The sequence below is a fragment of the Eleginops maclovinus genome, chromosome 19, assembly GCF_036324505.1.
Source record: "Eleginops maclovinus isolate JMC-PN-2008 ecotype Puerto Natales chromosome 19, JC_Emac_rtc_rv5, whole genome shotgun sequence".
NCBI lineage: Eukaryota > Metazoa > Chordata > Actinopteri > Perciformes > Eleginopidae > Eleginops > Eleginops maclovinus.
In genome coordinates, this window is record NC_086367.1 from 10595896 (window position 1) to 10615244 (window position 19349).

The window sequence follows — 19349 nt, forward strand, 5'->3', positions numbered from 1 at the left end:
TAGCCCTGTGCAGATGTGGTCAAAGAACCTGTTTCCCACTCACATTAAAACTTGAATGAGACACCTGGAAGTTGGTTTTACAGAAATAAAACACTTTATTTATATATCAATCTGTCTTTGCTCTTGTTCACAAACAAGTTCAATATAATTTAACAATTTGACGAGTTAAAAGGCTACTTGAAGACTGGCACTATACTGAGACAGAATCAGATCTGAGCCTTCCCTGTTCCTCAGGCAAACGCTGAACTCCTCTTCCTCTCACCTCTTCCAGGCGAATTGCTTCCAACCTCGATCTAGGCATCAGTGTACATGTATGTATATATATACATATATATCTCCTTAACAAAAATAAACATTTTTGATCCTGCCAGTACATTTTGGTCATGCAAAGAAAGACAGACGGAACAAACTCAGAGCATCATTAACAAGACTTTGAAACCATTACACAGTAGATAAATTATAAACTGTACCATTAAACAGCATACGATTACAGATTAAGCTAATACTGTGCAAATACACATTTGAGCTGTACAAAAGCATTTTGTACTATTGTTAATCTCAATTCACAAAAAAAACAACCACTACATAAAACATTTTCAAAATATTACATCACATTTGATGAAACAGCAAAATATATACATCTTTCAGGTCCCTGTCTTTGTGCATTTCAATCTTAAATTCTGTAATAGTGTCTCTGATTTGTCTACAGTACATGTTTAGATTATGAAGAAAAAAAGCAATGACAATCATATAATGGTAAAATGTAAAACTCATGAAGTCTATCATGATAATGAGCTACCTTTTCAAAGTGCAAAGAGAGCAGGTTGAGTATGTGTAAGACCTGATGTCTGTATGTTACCATGTTTCCGTACCAGAGGAAATCTCACTGAGATAACATTAAGAGCTCCTTCTTTCAAAAGGACTTTCTCTTTATGGATATAAAAGTGCAGGCACTATAAGAAATGCAGAACATCTCTGTCTTCAAGTAAGGTCAGTGTTAATGTTCTTCTCTTCCAACATTAGGTCGTGTTTGGGTTCTGTTTTACCTTTAGGATACGGTCCTCAGGACCTCGTTCAAACATTTATGGACATTGGCAGGCTGGGAGGCAGCACACTCAGTCAGGCTGGGCCCCATCTGGGCGTAAAGGGCGTGGCACAGGTTTGCGGTAGCACCTCTCACGCTGCCACCCCGGCCATGAATGGTGCCACTGTGGGTGGAGGTGCCCAGGAGGTGCCACAGCAGAGGAAGCACTTTCTGCTCCACCATCTGGGGCTTGCGAGGATAGAGCTCTGTCACAAGTTCTGGAAATAGAAAGGGAGAGAAACAACAGGGGGTGAGAAAAACAAACAGATTATGAAATCAAAGTAATAACAGTGTTCAGAACTAGCAAACATACCTGCGACCTTTTCAATCAGATCCACCTTCGCTTTGCCGTTTAAAAACTGAGCCTTTGAGCAGAAAGGCTGAAGAAGTAGTATGTTATCTGTCATGGAAACAAAAGAAAGTCAAATAAAGACATGTTCTCCAGAAAAACAGAGCCTCTGATTTGACTTCTACCTGAAATATTTGAATGCTCAAAATGAGTACCGAGATTTAAGATAAGTGCATTAATAGCTCCAATAGCAGCAGAGTAAATGGCGTTGTTCTTGGAGTTGAGGTGATTGTCCACGATTGCTGGGACCAGGATGTTGACCACTTGGGACAGGTTGTCCTTCAACGAGTGGGAGATTTTCTGTAGGGACTCCAGGGCGAACAGGTTGACCTTGCTGTTGGACTCCAGCAGCCGGGCTTTGAAAGCATCAAACAACTGAAAGAAGAGACATTTTGTTGATTTTTCAATACAAACACATTCTTAAGGTCACTGAGAACCATGACGAGGAAATATTTGTAGGATTTGGGAAACTACTCACCGGGAATATACTTTTGATGACCATGTTGCGGTTGTGCTGGCAGTCAGCTGCTAACTGATCGATTCCCTTGATCCTCTCTCTGAAGTCCTTTGAACCGAGCAGACCTGAGATCTGCTTGATGTATTCTGTCTTGTCTGCAATACTCTGAGTCTGAGTTCTACAGCTGTTATGGCTGTTCGCCTCCCTGTGGATAATGCAAAATACATCAAATGGACCACTTGTTTAAACCTACGATTTAAACATGAGCAAAGCACTTCCTATATGCATGTCAAGTGTGTTTGGTTAAAGTTCTGCTGAATTAGAAATGTGCTGTACAATGCTGCTGTCCTGGTTGAGTTTAACACCCACCTGTTGGTCTGGTGGAGCGGCTCTCTGGTGAGAGATGAAGCCCTGACTGTCCCGCTGCCTGGGAGGGAGCGTCTACCCCTCGCTGACTGGGAGTCTTGGGGCATCTCACCAAGACCCTAAAAAAAAAACAATCTCCAGGTAAGCGGTGTAACCTTAAGCAATAAAGGTTACTAAAAACATACAGACGAAAAAAGTACTACCTTTGTCTTGAGAGTGAAAACGGTCTCTCGGACTGCCGGCAGGTCTTTGGTGGGGATATATTTCTCCAGGATCTTGTCAAAGTCAGGGTTGGAGGACAGGGACCGCAGCATTCGACGCCCAAAATACCTGTTTGTTAAACCAATATTAAAAGTCTCTGTCATATGTACACGTTTGGTTTTCAAACGTTAAATGAATGAGGACCGGTAGTTCCAGTTGCAAAAAACCTAACCCTAAAGCAACAAAGTGGCGTACCTGGGTTCCTGTGAGGAGTCTTGTGCGAGTTTGGTGACGGCAGGTAAGATTCTGTCAGTGAGGTCTTTACCTCCAGATAGGAGACGGGCGGCACCGACCTTCTCCACCAGATGAGCTAGGTGCTGGGCCGTGCATTTCCTCACCACTGGGTTGAGGTGACTGTCAGAAGAGGGAAAACCATTCAGCAATTAAAGATACATTTTTACTGGGTGTTAAAAATAGTGCAAAGGTACCACAGAAGTGGTCTGAAACTGCACTTTACTCATTTAGAGATAAATACAGACCCAAGTCCCCCAGAGAGTAAAGCATTGATGCCTCGAGTTGGTGTGCAGTGCTGAACCATGCAGTCTAGTGCTGCATCCACATCCTGCCTGATGAAGGCGTTACTCTCCCCGGCCTTCAGGAGTAAAGCTTTGACAGTGCCGTCCAGCTCCTGGTCCATCGCCTTCTGCAGCTGGGTGTACATGTCGGCCAGCGTACACACCGCGACCCTGGATACACTTGACCGCAGGTTCTTAACCTAAATGAGATTTACATTTTAAATACCTAACAGGAAACTGGTCCATTCCTGAGTCTGAGGCTTTGAACACATTCATATTTAGTTACTAAGAGAAAATCAGATATCAATATAAATCAGGGGTGAAACATTTGAAGTTCAGAAGGCAAAATGAGAAATTGATGTGGGAGTGTTATACAACCAGTTAATCTACCTCTTGAATGAGAACCAAGCAGACATCATGAAGCCTGCCCTGGAGTGTGTCTGAGTGGTAGTGAGCCAGACTGCGCAGGAACGTCAGACCCTCGATCTTCTTCTCCCTGAAGAAAAATGTAAAAAATAATTGAATAGACACATTTTTTTGGAGACATTTTGTTGACAAAGTTTCAAAATGAGGTTCCCGTTAAATATAATATATGCTGACTAGCGGTATCTAAAAAACATATTTTTAAGTAAATGTATAGCTAACGATTGTTTTACCCCTGGAATAACTTTAACATTTTTTATTAAATTATGTAGCCTATCAATGCATGCAAAATCAAAGGATCATGCCATTCTATTTGATAAACCTTTATCCTGGATTTCAGCTATCAGTATGATGGATCTTAACTACTATTCCCAAAGCAGTGCAGCTGAGACTCTGTAGCATGCGAGTGTTTCTCACCAGTCTTCGGAGTTCAGCAGGTTAAAGCTCTGCGTCAGTGCCAGGTCAGGCTTGGAGAAAGGACACAGCTCAGGAGGCTCAGAGAGGTTTTTCTTGTGTCCCGGAGTACCAGGGGACAGCTCGTCTAAAATGGGCCGTCAGACAGCACACAACACACAGATTTAGTCTCATGTTACAGCTCTATCAGTGTGAAAACAAGCAGTGCGTGTGGGTGGCGGTGCATTAACAGTAGGTTGTCAAAACAGAGCATTGTGGCACATTACCCAAAGCAAACATCTTATTCACCCGCACTCTGACAGTCTAATTAATGTGCCAGCATTTTCCATAAACAAAGGCCTGTTGAAGCACTGGTTCATCTATTTATAATGGGATGGAATAATGTTAAAAGCAGGCCAGTGTCAGACCGACTGAGGGATGATACATCGACACATAATAAAAGGTATACAGTGACATTTTTTGTTATTTACAAAACAGACAAGCACTCACCTGAGCTGTGGGAAAGGGATGGTCGGGTTCTGCTAAGGCTAGGAGCCCTCCTCAGACGGGACAGATTTTTGGAGTTGGGGGGCACTGTGGGGGGGCTTGGCTGGTGAGGAGGAGAAAAGCACTTGCTGGGGCTTTGGGGTCCCAGTGGGCTGACAGGACTGGTGGGGCTGATAGGGGACTCATCGGAGAGATGGTCAGCTCTGGTGGATGCCAGTGTGCTGCCGTTCAGATGCAGATCTACAATGGAGAAGAACATTTCTAATGTCATTATGAGCTTCACATGTGGATGATTTCAATGATTTTATTAAGTGTGTGAGGCTACAATAAAAAACATTAAAGCCACATCTGCATCGGACGTGCAATGTGCCGGGTTCCTACCGCTTTTCCAAAGATTCAAGCGTTTTTCCGGTATTTTAAAGAAGCATTTAGAGCATTTTATTCCATATTTAGTATGTTTTTACACAAAGTTAGGATTTATGAGGCTTTAACAATAATAATAATAATAATAATAATAATAATAATGCCTGTGTTTTGGGACTACAATAAAAATGCTAATTCAATTATATGTAACCATTGAGATTATAGTTAGTGGTGTTGTACTGACTGCGTTATATTGGGAGGTGTTTGTAGTATTCTGAACCTCTCAATATACAATTACAATTTGTATGCACTTTCTCTGTAACCTTTAAATCCCCGCATCATAATAAAAGTAAGAGAGAATTTTTATTCTGACTTAAATTCCAATTATAATGAGGATACATTCAAGCAAAAATAAAAGCACTTAAGGTTTCCAAATCTTTCTTCTCTTGCCTTTGATGATTAGTTCTCTGTTCTCCTCTGTGGGCGAGTCCGACAGCATCTTCCTGACTCTGTGGCGGATCGTGTCTCGCGTGGCGTCCGCTTGACTGCACTGCCCCTCCTGCTGATCCAGACACTGCAGCCGCATCTTATCCCGGTGGAACTTCGCATTCTTCACCCTCTGCTTGGAAAAAAACAAAGCAGGTGGTAACGTGAACTTTTGGTAGGATGTACTTTAATTTTAGCACTGGAAAAAGTGTGATTAACCTTAACCTCATCTGGACGTGGGCTGTCGACACAGTCTAGGCGAGTGCCAGACAGGCCATGGCTGTAGATGCCTGCTGAGAAATCAGCGGGGGGTTTTGCTACAAAATCACCCTGCTCGAGTGACGAGGGGACTCCTGGACGGCTGGAGGACCCTGCAGTGCCGAACATGCCTGGGACAAAAAATAGGGAGGATGTTTGCAGGGAACTTAAATGTATTATTAAGACCTTCTCAACTGCTCAAAGAATCACTAATAAGTTGTACTATTTTTTGAAAAAAGTCAAAAGAAAAGTCTGATCCATGTCATTAAACATCATTCATTTGAATACATGTGCTCTTATACTGATACATCTAATCCACAGACTGACCTCTTCCTATGACTCCTTCAGGCATATCCGTGGCTGGGGAGTTCCTGCTGCTGAGGCTCTGAGATCCTAAGATTCAAAAGGAGAGAAATACTCATTGATGTATTTATTATAAAAGGCACACAACACATTTTTACCAGGTGAATCTTGGAGAAAAAAAGCTCTGTTCTGTTTGATATGACAGCTGCCTGACCTTTGGCAGGCTTTAGAGCTCTGACTGATTGCCGGAAGTCCTGTTTGGCCAAAGGAGGGGCCGGTCCTGTTGAGTCGTCCTCAGTTCTGATTGATCCGTTGGAGTAAGTGACTCTCTGCCCTACCACACCCACCTCAGACGACAGTTCGTTTCTCTGAGACAATCCTTAATAAGAACAAACCAAAGAGACTTAATAAAGGTTAACTAAACAATCGATTGAGCAAAGCCATGTTTTTCCATGTATACCTTGAAGGCTGCTGAAGTCCATGGAAACAGAAGACCTCAGTTTTGCAGAAGGCACTCTTGCAATGCGAGGATTCATTCCTGAAGTGGCAGAGTTTCCTGAACTGTTGACATATATGAAAAGTGAGAAATGATGGGTTATCACTGTTATATATTTTAACTGTGTCTAAGAAATGCCTGCTAATATTTCTGGCGTATGTCTTTACCTGGCTTTGATGCCATTGAAGCTAGAGTTGGCGACTGAGCTCAGACTGGAAAGTCCACTCTCACTGGTTGAGCTGGTAAGCATTGGAGATGTGTGTGATGGCGGGTCCAGACACGGGTCCAGCCTCACAGCGGAGTCAGGGCTGTCTGGATCTGAACTGCTAAGGCTCACTTTGGCCCTCTTCTTTGCTGCGCTGTTGCGCAATGAGCGCAGGGAGTTCAGCATCTGTGAGCACCAAACACGCAAATTGGCAGATATGAGCACAGAGGAATTTCCTAAATTCAACCTCCTGCACTAGCCGATGTCTCTCTTAGTGTGTACTGTGTATTCACTGACCTCCTGCATGTCCAGAGGGTCATCCTCTTGAGCATCAGCATGAAGGTCCTTTTCTAGCTGCTGATTCTGGGGGCTGCCTGGAGCATTGTGCCTCTGGCCATTGTTGGACTGTACCTGCTCTGCTGTTGGTACAACAGGCGAGATAGAAAGTGTTGCCCTGGTGCTGCTCAGAGCCCGGCGAAACGATGAAGTGGAAGAAGAACTCATGAGGGAGGCACGCAGAGGCCGGGGAGAGCATCTCCTAGAGAGAGGTTCTCCTACAGGGGCAGGGAGGATAAAAAAAATATGATACAAAGAGGCAACAAGATTTTAACATTCAGCTGACACATCTCATGTCAACTTAGTAAAAAAAAAAAGGATTAATTACCCTTTGCGGTGTCGGCTGTGTCTCTCCAGGGGCTGCAGTCTCGCTGCTGAGGGGTGTTCTCTCTTTTGTTGGGCCATGTGTTGGACATAGAGAGGGAGGAGTCTGCATGGCGGCGGGATAGTGTCGGAGTAAGCATGCCTCCAGGGAGTGTTGCCAGCGGATAGGAGGGCAGTAAAAAGGATCCGGATGTAGTGGGGTTCGCCGGGAGGGAGAACGTGCGCTCAACGCTGGGGTTCCTCGAGAGTATGCGCCCCTTTGGTGCCACTGTGAGACAAAGGATTCACACATCAGGAACAGCACATTTCTGAGCCGATACAGGGTAAAATTAAGAATATGACTGGTGAGATGTTGAACACGGCGCATTAAAAGGGTTGGAAATTTTTTAACCCAAGCAGATCAGTCTAAGGTAATAAGTCCTTACCAACATCCTGGTCAGACAAGTTGCTGTTTTTATAGATGTCAGTGTCCAAGTTGAGGCTTCCACTTCTTCTGAGGCGTGCAGGGGACTCTCTCCTCCTGGAGGATTGCGGCTTTGGAGGCTGTGCAGGACCTAAATGTAAAGTAGATTTCGCTTTTCACTTTCACTCTGTAGCTGCTTTAAACTCCTGAATTTCCCCATGGGGATAAATAATGGTCCATCTTATAATATCTTACTTACTTTCTACCTTGTTGTTGTTTTACAAAGAACTGCAAATTTGATAATAATGGAGGAAATGAGTAGAGGAATTTGTATTCTGGTGGTACCATGGGGAAGAATTACGCATTTCTGCATCTTATTTGAAACACAAGTTAATGATTTAAAGCTCTTGCGTGACGATTGCTTAGCAAAAGTTTAAATCCTACAAAGTAAACAATATGTTCCTGAACTTTTTGCAAAGACGTTTCTTCTTGCGTAGTTCTCAAGTGCAGATATAATAAAACAAACTGGCCATAACAGCGCTTTTTTTGCTGCTTTCACCATACTCAGGGGTAATCAGCTGCTGCCAGGTCATTTTTAACTTGACAGCAAGAACAGCCCGCTATAAATCTACGGCCTTGCTATAGTGAGAGAGACAGTAACACATACAGATATTCTAGGCTTGACTTTGTATTGCAATCGGCTAATTGCAAAAGCTTCTTGGCCCTGACTCACCCAGAGCATAAATCCCACAGAGTATGCATTCTTTTAAAACATGAGTGACATTAAGTGGGTGATTCTTACCTAAGCAATACTGCAATAAGGTCTGAAACTGTTACATTGAGAGTATACAGTGCATCTGAACATTTTACGGTGAAATTATTCAGGTTTTTTTTGTTAGGATACATTGTGTCCAGCAGGCTAAAAAAACTATACACATGGCGAGCATATTGGACTTTTCTAGCCTTGCAACCATAATCATTTCGAGGCATTTGGTAACAAGTGGCCAAGTGACTCTCTGACTCAGCATTCTAATCCAATTTAAGGACCGATTTAAAGTTCAGCTGCAGTTGACCATGACTACCAGTCTTGTCAACTCATGAGGAATATATGCAAGTGTAATGGTAGGTGTATTTGTACTTACTGAAACTGGGAACGTAGGTCTCTGGACTCAGCTTCCTAGACAGCGGGAGGAAATCCTCACTGGCCACCTATCAGTAGACAAAACAGCATTACCCAACAATAGAGGATAACTAAAGGAAAGTTATTCTTAAACAAACAGGAGTCTAAGTGTAATTCCATCCACTTGCCTGAACAAAGGGATGCAGCATACTGTCCAGCTCAGACAGGAGACACTGGCATTTAGTTGGATCCTAGGCTACTGTAAACAAACTTAACTAAATATATATGAAGCCTCTCGTGAAACTGTATCTGCTAACCCTTGAAATCATGATCTGAGATGAACAAATCAAGTAGAGAGCAAAGGATGATAGATTTGAATATCTGCCTCAGACAGAGAGAGTGGCTGCGGTTAGTCCCACTGCCTAAAACCTGATCAGCACTGTGCAGTACTTAGTGTGATTGCAATCAACACTAGAGCAGCAAACAAGCCATGTTCTACAAGCATAACCCTGTGATATTACCGATTATGTTTCACGCCCCCTTCAGTAAGTGTGTTGTGTGGTAATGGGGTTGCTGGGAAACAGACTCTGCTGTAAACATAAGGTTTTTCAGATGGAGGCTCTAAGCTGGATAATCGTTTCCGGAACAAAATATGGTCGATTAATGAAACAAAGCCACTCAACTAAACCAATGACGGTATAAGAGTAAAGCTGATGATGAAGTGTGTTTGTTAGCTAATACAAATAATAATTATTTCATATTACATCCTATAACCCTACGTGGTAGAATAACCTTGATATTCTTCTTGGGTTTTTCTCAAGATGTTCCATCATTATCTTGGCAGCAGCAGTGTCACTTTGCAGGAAAGTGAGTCACCCATTGTATGACTTCCAAGAATAGTCTCAGTGAGATTGTACCTCACTCGGTTCATCATAATGATTTGAGAACCATTTATTAAAAAATACCATGTAGCGTATGTTACACTGCCAACCGATACATATTTATTCATAATAATTTAAAAAAGAAAACCTCTTATTGAGAATAATAAGCCGTCTAGAGAATATGCAATCATGGAACCATGCAGAGGTTGATTGAAGTGAAAGCTGCAGACCTCCTTGTAGAAATATATATGAGGGGTGTAACTATATTCAGTTTATTCTCCCCGAACTCTCTGTGAGAAGATTGGCACTTCTAAGATTTATTTTTGGACTGTGGTTTTTGGTGACGCAGTTTGTTCAAAAAACAAGTGTGCAATTCTGACAGTAAATAATCGTTTAAAGGCCCCGTCTTTGGAAGATTCGTTTTTTTTTTACAGTGGATCAACTTCATCGTTCAACTGTAAACGGAGCAAAAAAGAGAAAGCAAACAAACAAACAAATCAACTCCTCTCTTACTCTTTGGGATGACTTTACTTGTTGACTGATTCAAATAAAACCAACATAATGGTTTGGTCACTGATATTCTCTGTATTTTCAAAGTCAATATGAAAAGCACTTTGGTGCTTTGGCAGTTACCAAATCACTGATTAAGCCCTATTGATTTGGATTTCAACGAGTGGAATAGGAGCGTGAACTCAGCTTGTTGAGTTGATAGCTGCTTCATTAATGTCAATCCATGGTAACCACAAGAACAACATTACCATATGTTTTCCAGCTAAATTACCCTGCAATACACCAGAATATCAATTTAAGCTGTTTTCATTTTAACAGAAATCAGTCAGTGCAATCATCTGCTAAATCTGTTAATGTTTTCAAATGGTTTGATTATCACAACAGATAAGAGAGAATATTGCAAGTCTACAGTAACGATGGAACCCACCTTTTCAGGGCACTTTCCATTTAAATGCTGGTCTGTCTGACTCGATGAGAAGCCAGACATCTCCCAGGGTAGTTTGTTCTTCCCTTTTCCCGCACTGACAATCCTTCTTTGAAGAGGAAGATCGTCAGTAAGGGATCCTAAGCTGCCATAGCCATACAATCCCTCACAGTCTGGTTCAGTTCTGTGGCTCCTGGCACTGCTTATCCGCCCTCCGTTCATCACCCAGTCCAGATCAGCCCCAGAACCATAATGCAGAGTGCACCGGTGTCCTGGTTTGGGGACCACCAAGCCATATTCCACTATCCCCTCTGAGGAGAGTTTAGGAAGGGCGTGCCTGGCTCGTCTTGCCTGTACAGCTGCCATAAGACCCTCTGCATCCTCATTGAGTTCAACCATATCCACAGCTTTCATTAGAGGCTGTTTTTTCCCTGTGTCAAGGCAATAATCAAAAATGGCAAACAGCTCAAGGGCGGCGTGGCGGACCTTCCTCTTGCTGTCTGCCAGGTATGGTGCAACCTCAACACAAAGCTTGGGGATGTTGAAATCTTTTCTAGGATGAGTGAGCATAGCTGCCATGATGATGTTAAGGACATCTTCCCGTACCCTTGAATTCTTCTGTTTCAAGTTGCAAATCACAAGATCTAACACTTGTTGTGGTGCAACAGTTCTCATCAGCTGTCGGAAAACATTCATGTATTCACTTCTTGTGATGGTGCGAGTGTCCCCTAGGGCTTTCAGAGCCACTAAGACTATCTGTTTGAAATATCTGTCTACACCTGTATCTAGCTTCTGAATAAGTAAGTTTAAAACTTGTAAGGTGCCATACAAAACTTTAAAATTACTGTCATCCAAAAGCCGAGGGAGGAAATGAATGAACTCCAAAATACTGCCGGATGGGACTGAAGTTATGTCCACTTCGGAGAGGATCTCCTTAAGCTCTTCCACCCCATTGGTGCGATTTTGGTAATTATTTAGGTCCAGAAGCATCACATGTAACTCCTGGGAGATCAATCCAGGTATCATTATTGATGGTCTTATGGTTGTGGTCAAAATTGAGAATCTAAAGAAGCAAACACAACCCTGTGAGGACAATAATATCCCTCCTCTTTACTTCGGGATTTCATCCTGAGTGGTGGTTGGTGATGGAAAACCACCGTCCTGGTTGTCAAACTGTGAATGCAAAACATACAAAAACGCATGATCGATTCAATTTCCATTTAGTGTAATGAGGAGAAAATGGCTATAAATGTTAATCAACATGTAAATGTACAGATTTTAATTGAGATAGTGTTTTCTCAACATTATGATCATGAACTACCGTTAACTGGACATAACATGCACACTTTACACTTACACTTAACATTGTACATTTATATTGTATTTTATTTAATATTCCATTTTATTCCACTATTTTCTATCTGTATATGTCTTATTTGAATTTCTATTTTTTTTGGTATGCTTCGTATTGTATTGTCTTTTGATGCAGTAACGAAAAAATGTCCCAATTTGGGATGAATAAAGTATTTTTGATTCTGATTACCTGAGAATAGAGCGAATGGACACAACAACCACTTGTGGCTCTCATGCACGGTAGTCCTCAGCAGAATGGTTTAGGTTACATTTACTGCTACATTATTCCCTGCTTTTGTAACATTAGTTTATAAAATGCGTGTCAATTGGAATCTTAGCCAGTTATACGACACTAATGCGTCCAATGGTCCTATAATCAATCCCTGACTAAGTTACACCGTTACCGTTAAGCAGCCTACACGAGTTAGCTAACGTTACCTAGAACCTTGGCTAACGTTAACTGCAACACTCAAACGGTGCTAAGCTAACTGCGCTACTGTGGAGGGTGGTTAGTGCTGGCTGACTGAGCTAGCAAAGTTAAGAAAACAGCAGGAAAACAGACCTCGCATTTCTCCTGGTCCTCTTCCGTGACGCTGGACGAGTCTATCTAATGTTACGTCGTCCAAATGTCCATGTCAGGCTGCGGCGGCTACGGTTCTCCTGAGTGCAGACATTTTCCGTGGATGTTTCAGCTGGTATGTCTGTGTTGAATGTTTGAAAGCTACGGAGGTATTCACACAGAGAGGAGCCCACACACACACACACACAACACACACACCGAGGAGGCAAAATGGCGAATACATGTCGCAAACTGAGCGCTTCCATGGTGACGCGAGTTCCAAGCTCCTCCAGGCGGCTCATCAGTACAGAGCAGCGGAGTGGGCTCCAGTCCACAGTCAAAGAGAGGGGCAACACTAAGATGTAACAGGACCTCGACTCTGTCCTTTTAAGTCGTTTTGAATTCCACATATATCTATAGGACAATTATATTCATATTACCTGCCCCTCTTGTTAGTGTGTTGTTTTATGACATTTTAATGTATGAATGGGGTGTATGGTTTGTAAATGTGTCTGTGCGTAGAAATGCATGGGTGCATGTGTTTAAATACGTCTACATTTTTTAGGATGTACAATGTATTTAGTTCTTAACTCTGCCCATGAATGCAAATATACTCAAACCTAAATATATTGTAGGTTACTGTTTTTTGTACCATTCAGCTATAATATGTATGTTTTTGTTTTGCTTGAGCTGACTGAAAGGGATAGGATGAACCCTTATTTCATTACACCTAGCCTTTTTTTTATTAATTATTTTTGAACAATCCCCTTTATATTTTAAATTATTAGTCACACTAGTGTTTTGTTTTGCTTGATTTTAAGTGTATTCGATTATATGGCTTTCAAATAAAAATATTAACAATTTAACAGTAAAAAATATATATTTAATTAAGTACTCAAGCCAATTTTTAAATGTGCTTACTTTACTTTGAAAATATGCTTTATTCACACTATTTCCCCTAAATTATTTCAGAGGCAAATATTATACTCTACATATGGGTCAGTAGATCATGAAAATGTCCCCTCTGTGGGACGATTAAAGGTATTCTGATTCTGATAGATGAACAATTTCTAACTTTTATGCATATGTCATAAGTTGTTAATGATAACAATACTATAAAAATAAACCTTTTTTATCAATATTTTTTGTGTCGGGTCCAAGAAAACTGATGTGTGTAAGTGGGTTTTGTTGTTATCATCAAGGTCTATAATAACGTTATTTTTCTTAATGAATGTTGTAAAGTTTACTATCGTTATAACACATTGGCTTGTAGCTTTTCCTTAGAAAATAAGTGAGTGTAGTTTTATTTTGAAAACACCAAAAGTGGGAGTGCTGCTCTGTGCTCCGACAGCTCGTTATTATAAGAGCTCATCTGTAGCTCGGTGGCTAGGTTGGCAGTAGGTTGTTTTCTTGATAGCCGCCTGGGCTTCCCACTCGTCGCTGCTGAACTCCGCCACTGCAAAATCGGTCATTACAGCGGCACACAGACGGACTATAGGTTACAGGTTTGTTTTGCTTGCTTTGACGTTATACACATTTTATCTGACAGCTCCTTATAACGTCACGTTCTGTATCTGTCAGCCATGTTACTGTATATCTATCAAATGATGCAGCTAACCACAGTAACGGTGTTTATTTTTAGCAGCTAACCTGCGCCGACTGCAGTGCAATGGCACATATATAGGTGCTGTGTATTTGCTGGAGGCGAACGTTGTTGGCGATACGATGGTGACATGGAGGTTTATGTTAATATATGGAGGACATGCGGGGAAATCTATTTCTGTTGGTTGTTTTTTTTACTGAGTGTAAGCTAGCGCAGTAGCTGTCTTCTGCTGTAAAGCTAAGAGGTAACGTTAGCTAGCGAGTTTTGATGTGGCCATGTCCTCCGTTCAGAAATCAAGCCAAGGCCCCAGTCAACAAAATATAACAGTTACTGTAATTGTGTCTGAACAACATAAAGGTCAAATGCAGGTTTGCTTAGTACGGTTAGTTCACTTTAAGTACAGTTAGCACTGGATTAAGAAGATCATGCTTATTTAGCTTGCCTCACAGTACACTGCTATGCGTGCAGGTTGTAATAAATACTGTATTAATACAACACATATTTTAACGCATCATGCTGTTTTTCTCAACGCTTGCTGTAATTACGTCATGTTGAACAGGACCTTTCAGGTTTGTAGTTTTAGGGACAAGATGATGGTTAATATACAGGATTTACAGTATGTCCATTGGCTGGTTGTCACATGTCAGTTAATCAGAGAATTCCACTGCATCACTAGCCTTCACAAAATGTCAACAATGCACTGATATGTGGATTCCTGCTCTCAGATGGACCAGCAGGACCAGTCCTATATGTTTGCCAGTCTGAAACGGCCTCACTCCGAGCAGCTGCTGCAAGGCCTCCAGCTCTTGCGGCAGGATCACGAACTATGTGACATTGTCCTGCGTGTGGGTGATGCCAAGATCCATGCCCACAAAGTAGTGCTGGCCAGCATCAGCCCTTACTTCAAGGCCATGTTCACAGGTAACCTGTCAGAAAAGGAGACCTCTGAGGTGGATTTTCAGTGCATCGATGAGACTGCCTTGCAGGTATGCTTTGACACAGCACACACCTTTTTATAAACTGCACTGATTCACTGCTGTACCACTTTTATTTTTTATGTGACACCTTTACTCTTTCTTTTCTAGGCCATTGTTGAGTATGCCTACACTGGCACCGTGTTTATCTCCCAGGAAACGGTAGAATCTCTGCTACCGGCTGCCGACTTGCTCCAGGTTAAGCTAGTACTTAAAGAGTGCTGCTCCTTCTTAGAGAGCCAGCTGGATGCTGGGAACTGTATAGGCATCTCCCGCTTTGCAGAGACGTATGGCTGTCATGACCTGTGCCTGGCTGCAACTAAGTTCATCTGTGAAAACTTTGAGGAAGTTTGTTTGACAGAGGAATTTTTCGAACTGACAAGGGCCGAGTTAGATGAAATCGTGTCCAATGACTGCCTTAAGGTGGTCACAGAGGAGACTGTGTTTTACGCCCTGGAGTCGTGGATCAAATATGATGTAACTGAGAGACAGCAGCATCTAGCTCAGCTCCTGCACTGTGTTCGCCTTCCACTCCTCAGCGTCAAATTTCTCACTCGCCTATATGAAGCCAACCACCTTATACGAGATGACCACGCGTGCAAGCACCTGCTCAATGAGGCCCTTAAATATCATTTCATGCCAGAGCACCGGCTTTCCTATCAGACTGTATTGTCGGCGCGGCCCCGGTGTGCCCCCAAGGTGCTTCTTGCAGTAGGAGGCAAGGCAGGATTGTTTGCAACATTAGAAAGGTAATAATAATCATTTAAGGATCTATTCAAAAAGGCACCTTTCCACATTCTGAATGATTTCTTTATGTTGTGTATTAAAAGACAAACTAATCATATGTTATCAATCTATCTCTTGCAGCATAGAAATGTATTTCCCCCGGACTGATTCCTGGATAGGACTGGCCCCTCTCAGTGGACCGCGATATGAATTTGGAGTGGCAGTGCTGGACCACAAGGTGTACGTGGTCGGAGGAATCGCCACACACATGAGACAGGGCATCAGCTATCGGAGACACGAGAGCACAGTGGAGAGCTGGGACCCCGAGAGCAACACCTGGTCCTCGGTGGAGCGTATGGCTGAGTGCCGCAGCACACTGGGGGTGGTGGTGCTGGCGGGGGAGCTGTATGCCCTCGGAGGCTACGACGGCCAGTACTACCTCCAGTCGGTGGAGAAATACGTCCCCAAGTTGAAGGAGTGGCAGCCTGTGGCACCGATGACCAAGTCCCGAAGTTGCTTTGCCACAGCAGTGCTGGATGGCATGGTGTACGCTATTGGAGGCTATGGCCCGGCCCATATGAACAGGTGATACCACTGAGAACAGATATGATCTTTATGTTTTACTTGTGGAAATGTACTCAAGGGTCAAAATATGCTCCTAATGTTTCTGTGCTCCTACAGATTACATTTTTCATTAGCAATCTAAGGTTGTGATGCTCTACCACAACCTATCTATCTTTTTAAGATATTCTTTAATCTCAGTGAAAACCTTGTAGCTCTTTTAGACCTCCTCACCAGCTTTCTCTCTCAAGGTCTTGTCAGTTATTACATAGAACTGGTAATCAAGTGAAGGATGTCAAGTGTTGTGGAGAAAATGGCCAAGGTCCTGTTAATGAGTGAACAGGAGTCGGAACAGAAGTGGTTGCTGAAGTTTCATTGAGATGGTGCCGACTGTGTGCTGCATGTTAGACCTCTGTTGTTGCCGTGGATCTCTCGAGAGCAGCGCCTCTGTTACTTGTTTCCTTGACTCCGGAAACCCCTCAGGAAAATGTGTTTGGATGGACATTCTTTGGGGACAACTTTTCCCCAATGGCTAATGTCTTTACATGCTGCAAAACAATCTCTGATTGCTAATGTTCCAGGTGCTGTTAGGGTATTTTCTTTTTCCAAATTGGTGTCTTACCACTGCCATTAGTTGCCTTCTTTATAGTTGCATCATGTGTGAGATCAGAGAACAGACCTAGAGGGTTTTTGTCTTAAAAACACGAAATTAACAATCAAATATGACTAAATATTGGTCCATTTACTTTTTGTTAAACTTTTTTTTTTTTACTTAGTTGAACATAGAAGTTGCAGATTGGTGACTACAGAAGGACTACATATATATTGTAGACAAATTAACTATATACTATAAATAGTATATAGTTAAGCAAATTTCCCAAAGAATGCCACATATTAGTAGAGCTGTCTACTATGCATTTTTTTATATAAAAAATGTCTTGAAAAGGAGTATTGTTAAATCATTGCAACATTTAGTTTGGGTTCTGTTGGGGGATTGCGTATTGATGGAAGATAATATCAGTTTTGGATTTTTCAAACCATTGTGTGACTCTGCTGCCTCTTGTTCACACAGCGTGGAGCGGTACGACACTAGCAAGGATGCCTGGGAAATGGTAGCCCCCATGGCAGACAAGAGGATCAACTTCGGAGTGGGCGTCATGCTGGGCTTCATATTTGTGGTGGGGGGACACAACGGTGTGTCACACCTGTCTAGCATCGAGAGGTTTGATCCCCACCAGAACCAGTGGACAGCCTGTCGGCCAATGAATGAACCCCGCACTGGTGAGTTTACATTATACCTGAATCCCCTGTGTGTGTATTTAGCAAATTTGGTTTTGTTGACTCCTATTGGCATTTTATAAAACTTAAATGAAATGTTTACCCTACAGTTCAAATGTATTAGTCCTCTTACCTGTGGTGCAACTTGATTTTTTTTGTTAGTGAGTGTTGGAATTACTGGAATTGTTAGCCTGTGGTGAAGCCCCAAATTGCTATTAAATGCATAAAAAAAAGACAGCATTGTCTTTTTGCAGATATCATGACCTGGTGCTTATGATAATATACAGAACTTGTGCAAGCTTCCGGCTGCGCATTGAGTGCTCACAGCTAGGTCTTTGGATCATCGTAAATAACAATTAGGTGAAGACTTCTGGAAAGAGACATTCCTGTAGAGTTTTTCAAATAGTTTTTTGGGCATTTAATGCACCGTCATCTACTTCCATTATTTTGAAGAGAAGGTAGATTTTTGTAATGAACTGTAACTTTTTTTATTTACTGGATCTCATCTGTACATGCAGACTATCACTTTAACCAAGATAACTGCATCCATACAATAGTGGGAGATTCCTGTAAATAACTACATTTGGCTGACATTGTCTTGCAGGTGTGGGATCTGCCATCGTGGACAACTACCTCTATGTGGTGGGCGGTCACTCCGGGTCTTCTTACCTAAATACTGTCCAGCGCTACGACCCCATCTCGGACAGCTGGTTGGACTCGAGCGGCATGATGTATTGCCGCTGCAACTTTGGTCTGACTGCCCTTTGACCCATGGCCCAGCCTGCTAGGACCCCATAAGAGAACTTAGACACAAAGACGTTTCTTTTTGTTGTCTCCTCCTCCCCCACATTCATCCTCCAGGTGCAGAGGAGCGCTGCACACCACCGAGGAGAGAGAGAGAGAGAGAGAGAGAGAGAGAGAGAGAGAGAGAGAGAGAGAGAGAGAGAGAGAGAGAGAGAGAGAGATGTGTCGGGGCTAGCTGGCTGGCTAGATGGAGACCACAGACATGGCTGCAGAGATGAAGACGAGCTGCGAAACAGGGAGGAAGATGATTGGACGCCTGTTGTCACAGGCACAAGGAGACAACCGCTCTACTGCTGCTGGACCACAATGAGTACTCTGAGCCATTTCCCAGAGGATTGTGGGAACGTGTCACTTTTAGTTGTTTTCTGTTATGTTAGCAGACATTTATTTGTTCTCCTTCATGCCATTAATTGTGTTTAACACTTTATCTTTTTTCTATTCATTTCCACGCTGCAACTGTAACCACAGGTTCAGATTTTGTAGAACGTGTGTGTGTGTGTGTGTGTGTGTGTGTGTGTGTGTGTGTGTGTGTGTGTGTGTGTGTGTGTGTGTGTGTGTGTGTGTGTGTGTGTGTGTGTGTGTGTGTGTGTGTGTGTGTGTGTGTGTGTGTGTGTGTGTGTGTGTGTGTGTGTGTGTGTGTGTGTGTGTGATCGAGGGGTACATGCATGTTGGATAGGATTGTTTGTTGCGTGTCCGTGTGCAGAGCTGATGCTCGGGCTCTGCAGGAGTTCTGCATCAAAATCAGTGCTTCACAAAAAAGAGAAAAGTTGGAATCTTTATATTTTCAAAAAGGGCTGCCTTATTCTCTTGTAAATAGTCTAAATCAATTATATAGATATGAATATATCCTCTAGTGCATTGCCTGTAAATGTTTTTTCTGCACTGGGTCACTAGTGTATGTGTGCGGATCTGTGTGGGTGTGTTTGTGTGTCTGTGTGTGTGTGTGTGTGTGTGTGTGTAGTTTGATTGCCAGGGTCAGTGTAGAGGTGAGTGACAAATTCTCCTGAGTTCGTCGCCAGTTTCTGCT

At 42.6% G+C, this 19349-nt stretch overlaps 2 protein-coding genes across 4 annotated transcripts; one reads left to right on the top strand and one right to left on the bottom strand.

The window, feature by feature from the left end:
• Positions 1–71: 71 nt before the first annotated feature.
• On the bottom strand, positions 72–12674 carry LOC134881789 (TOG array regulator of axonemal microtubules protein 1). Of its 2 annotated transcripts, none has more exons than XM_063909341.1 (23): positions 12380–12674; positions 10468–11637; positions 8672–8738; positions 7552–7680; positions 7131–7394; positions 6764–7020; positions 6429–6652; positions 6226–6326; positions 5980–6144; positions 5790–5855; positions 5424–5593; positions 5169–5337; positions 4359–4595; positions 3873–3996; positions 3423–3528; positions 2997–3232; positions 2713–2871; positions 2460–2586; positions 2260–2375; positions 1912–2095; positions 1589–1808; positions 1398–1484; positions 72–1302 (listed from the first exon to the last, which is right to left on the bottom strand). In XM_063909341.1, the coding sequence occupies exons 2-23, from the start codon at positions 11488–11490 to the stop codon at positions 1049–1051; spliced, it is 4485 nt and encodes a 1494-aa protein (XP_063765411.1). In that variant the 5' UTR covers positions 11491–11637; positions 12380–12674; the 3' UTR covers positions 72–1048. The 2 variants fall into 2 exon arrangements, with proteins under 2 accessions (XP_063765411.1, XP_063765412.1); XM_063909342.1 differs by having other exon boundaries at positions 5430–5593; positions 12380–12673.
• Positions 12675–13748: 1074 nt separating this feature from the next.
• LOC134881564 (kelch-like protein 28) lies at positions 13749–18423 on the top strand. 2 transcript variants are annotated; one of them, XM_063909003.1, is made up of 6 exons: positions 13749–13881; positions 14705–14965; positions 15065–15702; positions 15821–16264; positions 17313–17521; positions 18123–18423. In XM_063909003.1, the coding sequence occupies exons 2-6, from the start codon at positions 14705–14707 to the stop codon at positions 18284–18286; spliced, it is 1716 nt and encodes a 571-aa protein (XP_063765073.1). In that variant the 5' UTR covers positions 13749–13881; the 3' UTR covers positions 18287–18423. The 2 variants fall into 2 exon arrangements, with proteins under 2 accessions (XP_063765073.1, XP_063765074.1); XM_063909004.1 differs by lacking the exon at positions 13749–13881 and adding an exon at positions 13908–14223.
• The last annotated feature ends 926 nt before the right edge of the window (positions 18424–19349 follow it).

Bases quoted from the DNA above. Each gene is read 5' to 3' on its own strand.
- LOC134881789 (XM_063909341.1), bottom strand. From the start codon at position 11,490: ATGATACCTGGATTGATCTCCCAGGAGTTACATGTGATGCTTCTGGAC. The intron at 6,145-6,225 runs GTATACATGGAA...GTTCTTATTAAG, and splicing joins GGACTTCAGCAGCCTTCAAG to GATTGTCTCAGAGAAACGAA. The intron at 5,856-5,979 runs GTCAGGCAGCTG...TTTGAATCTTAG, and splicing joins AGCTCTAAAGCCTGCCAAAG to GATCTCAGAGCCTCAGCAGC.
- LOC134881564 (XM_063909003.1), top strand. From the start codon at position 14,705: ATGGACCAGCAGGACCAGTCCTATATGTTTGCCAGTCTGAAACGGCCT. The intron at 14,966-15,064 runs GTATGCTTTGAC...TTTCTTTTCTAG, and splicing joins TCGATGAGACTGCCTTGCAG to GCCATTGTTGAGTATGCCTA. The intron at 16,265-17,312 runs GTGATACCACTG...TTGTTCACACAG, and splicing joins GGCCCGGCCCATATGAACAG to CGTGGAGCGGTACGACACTA.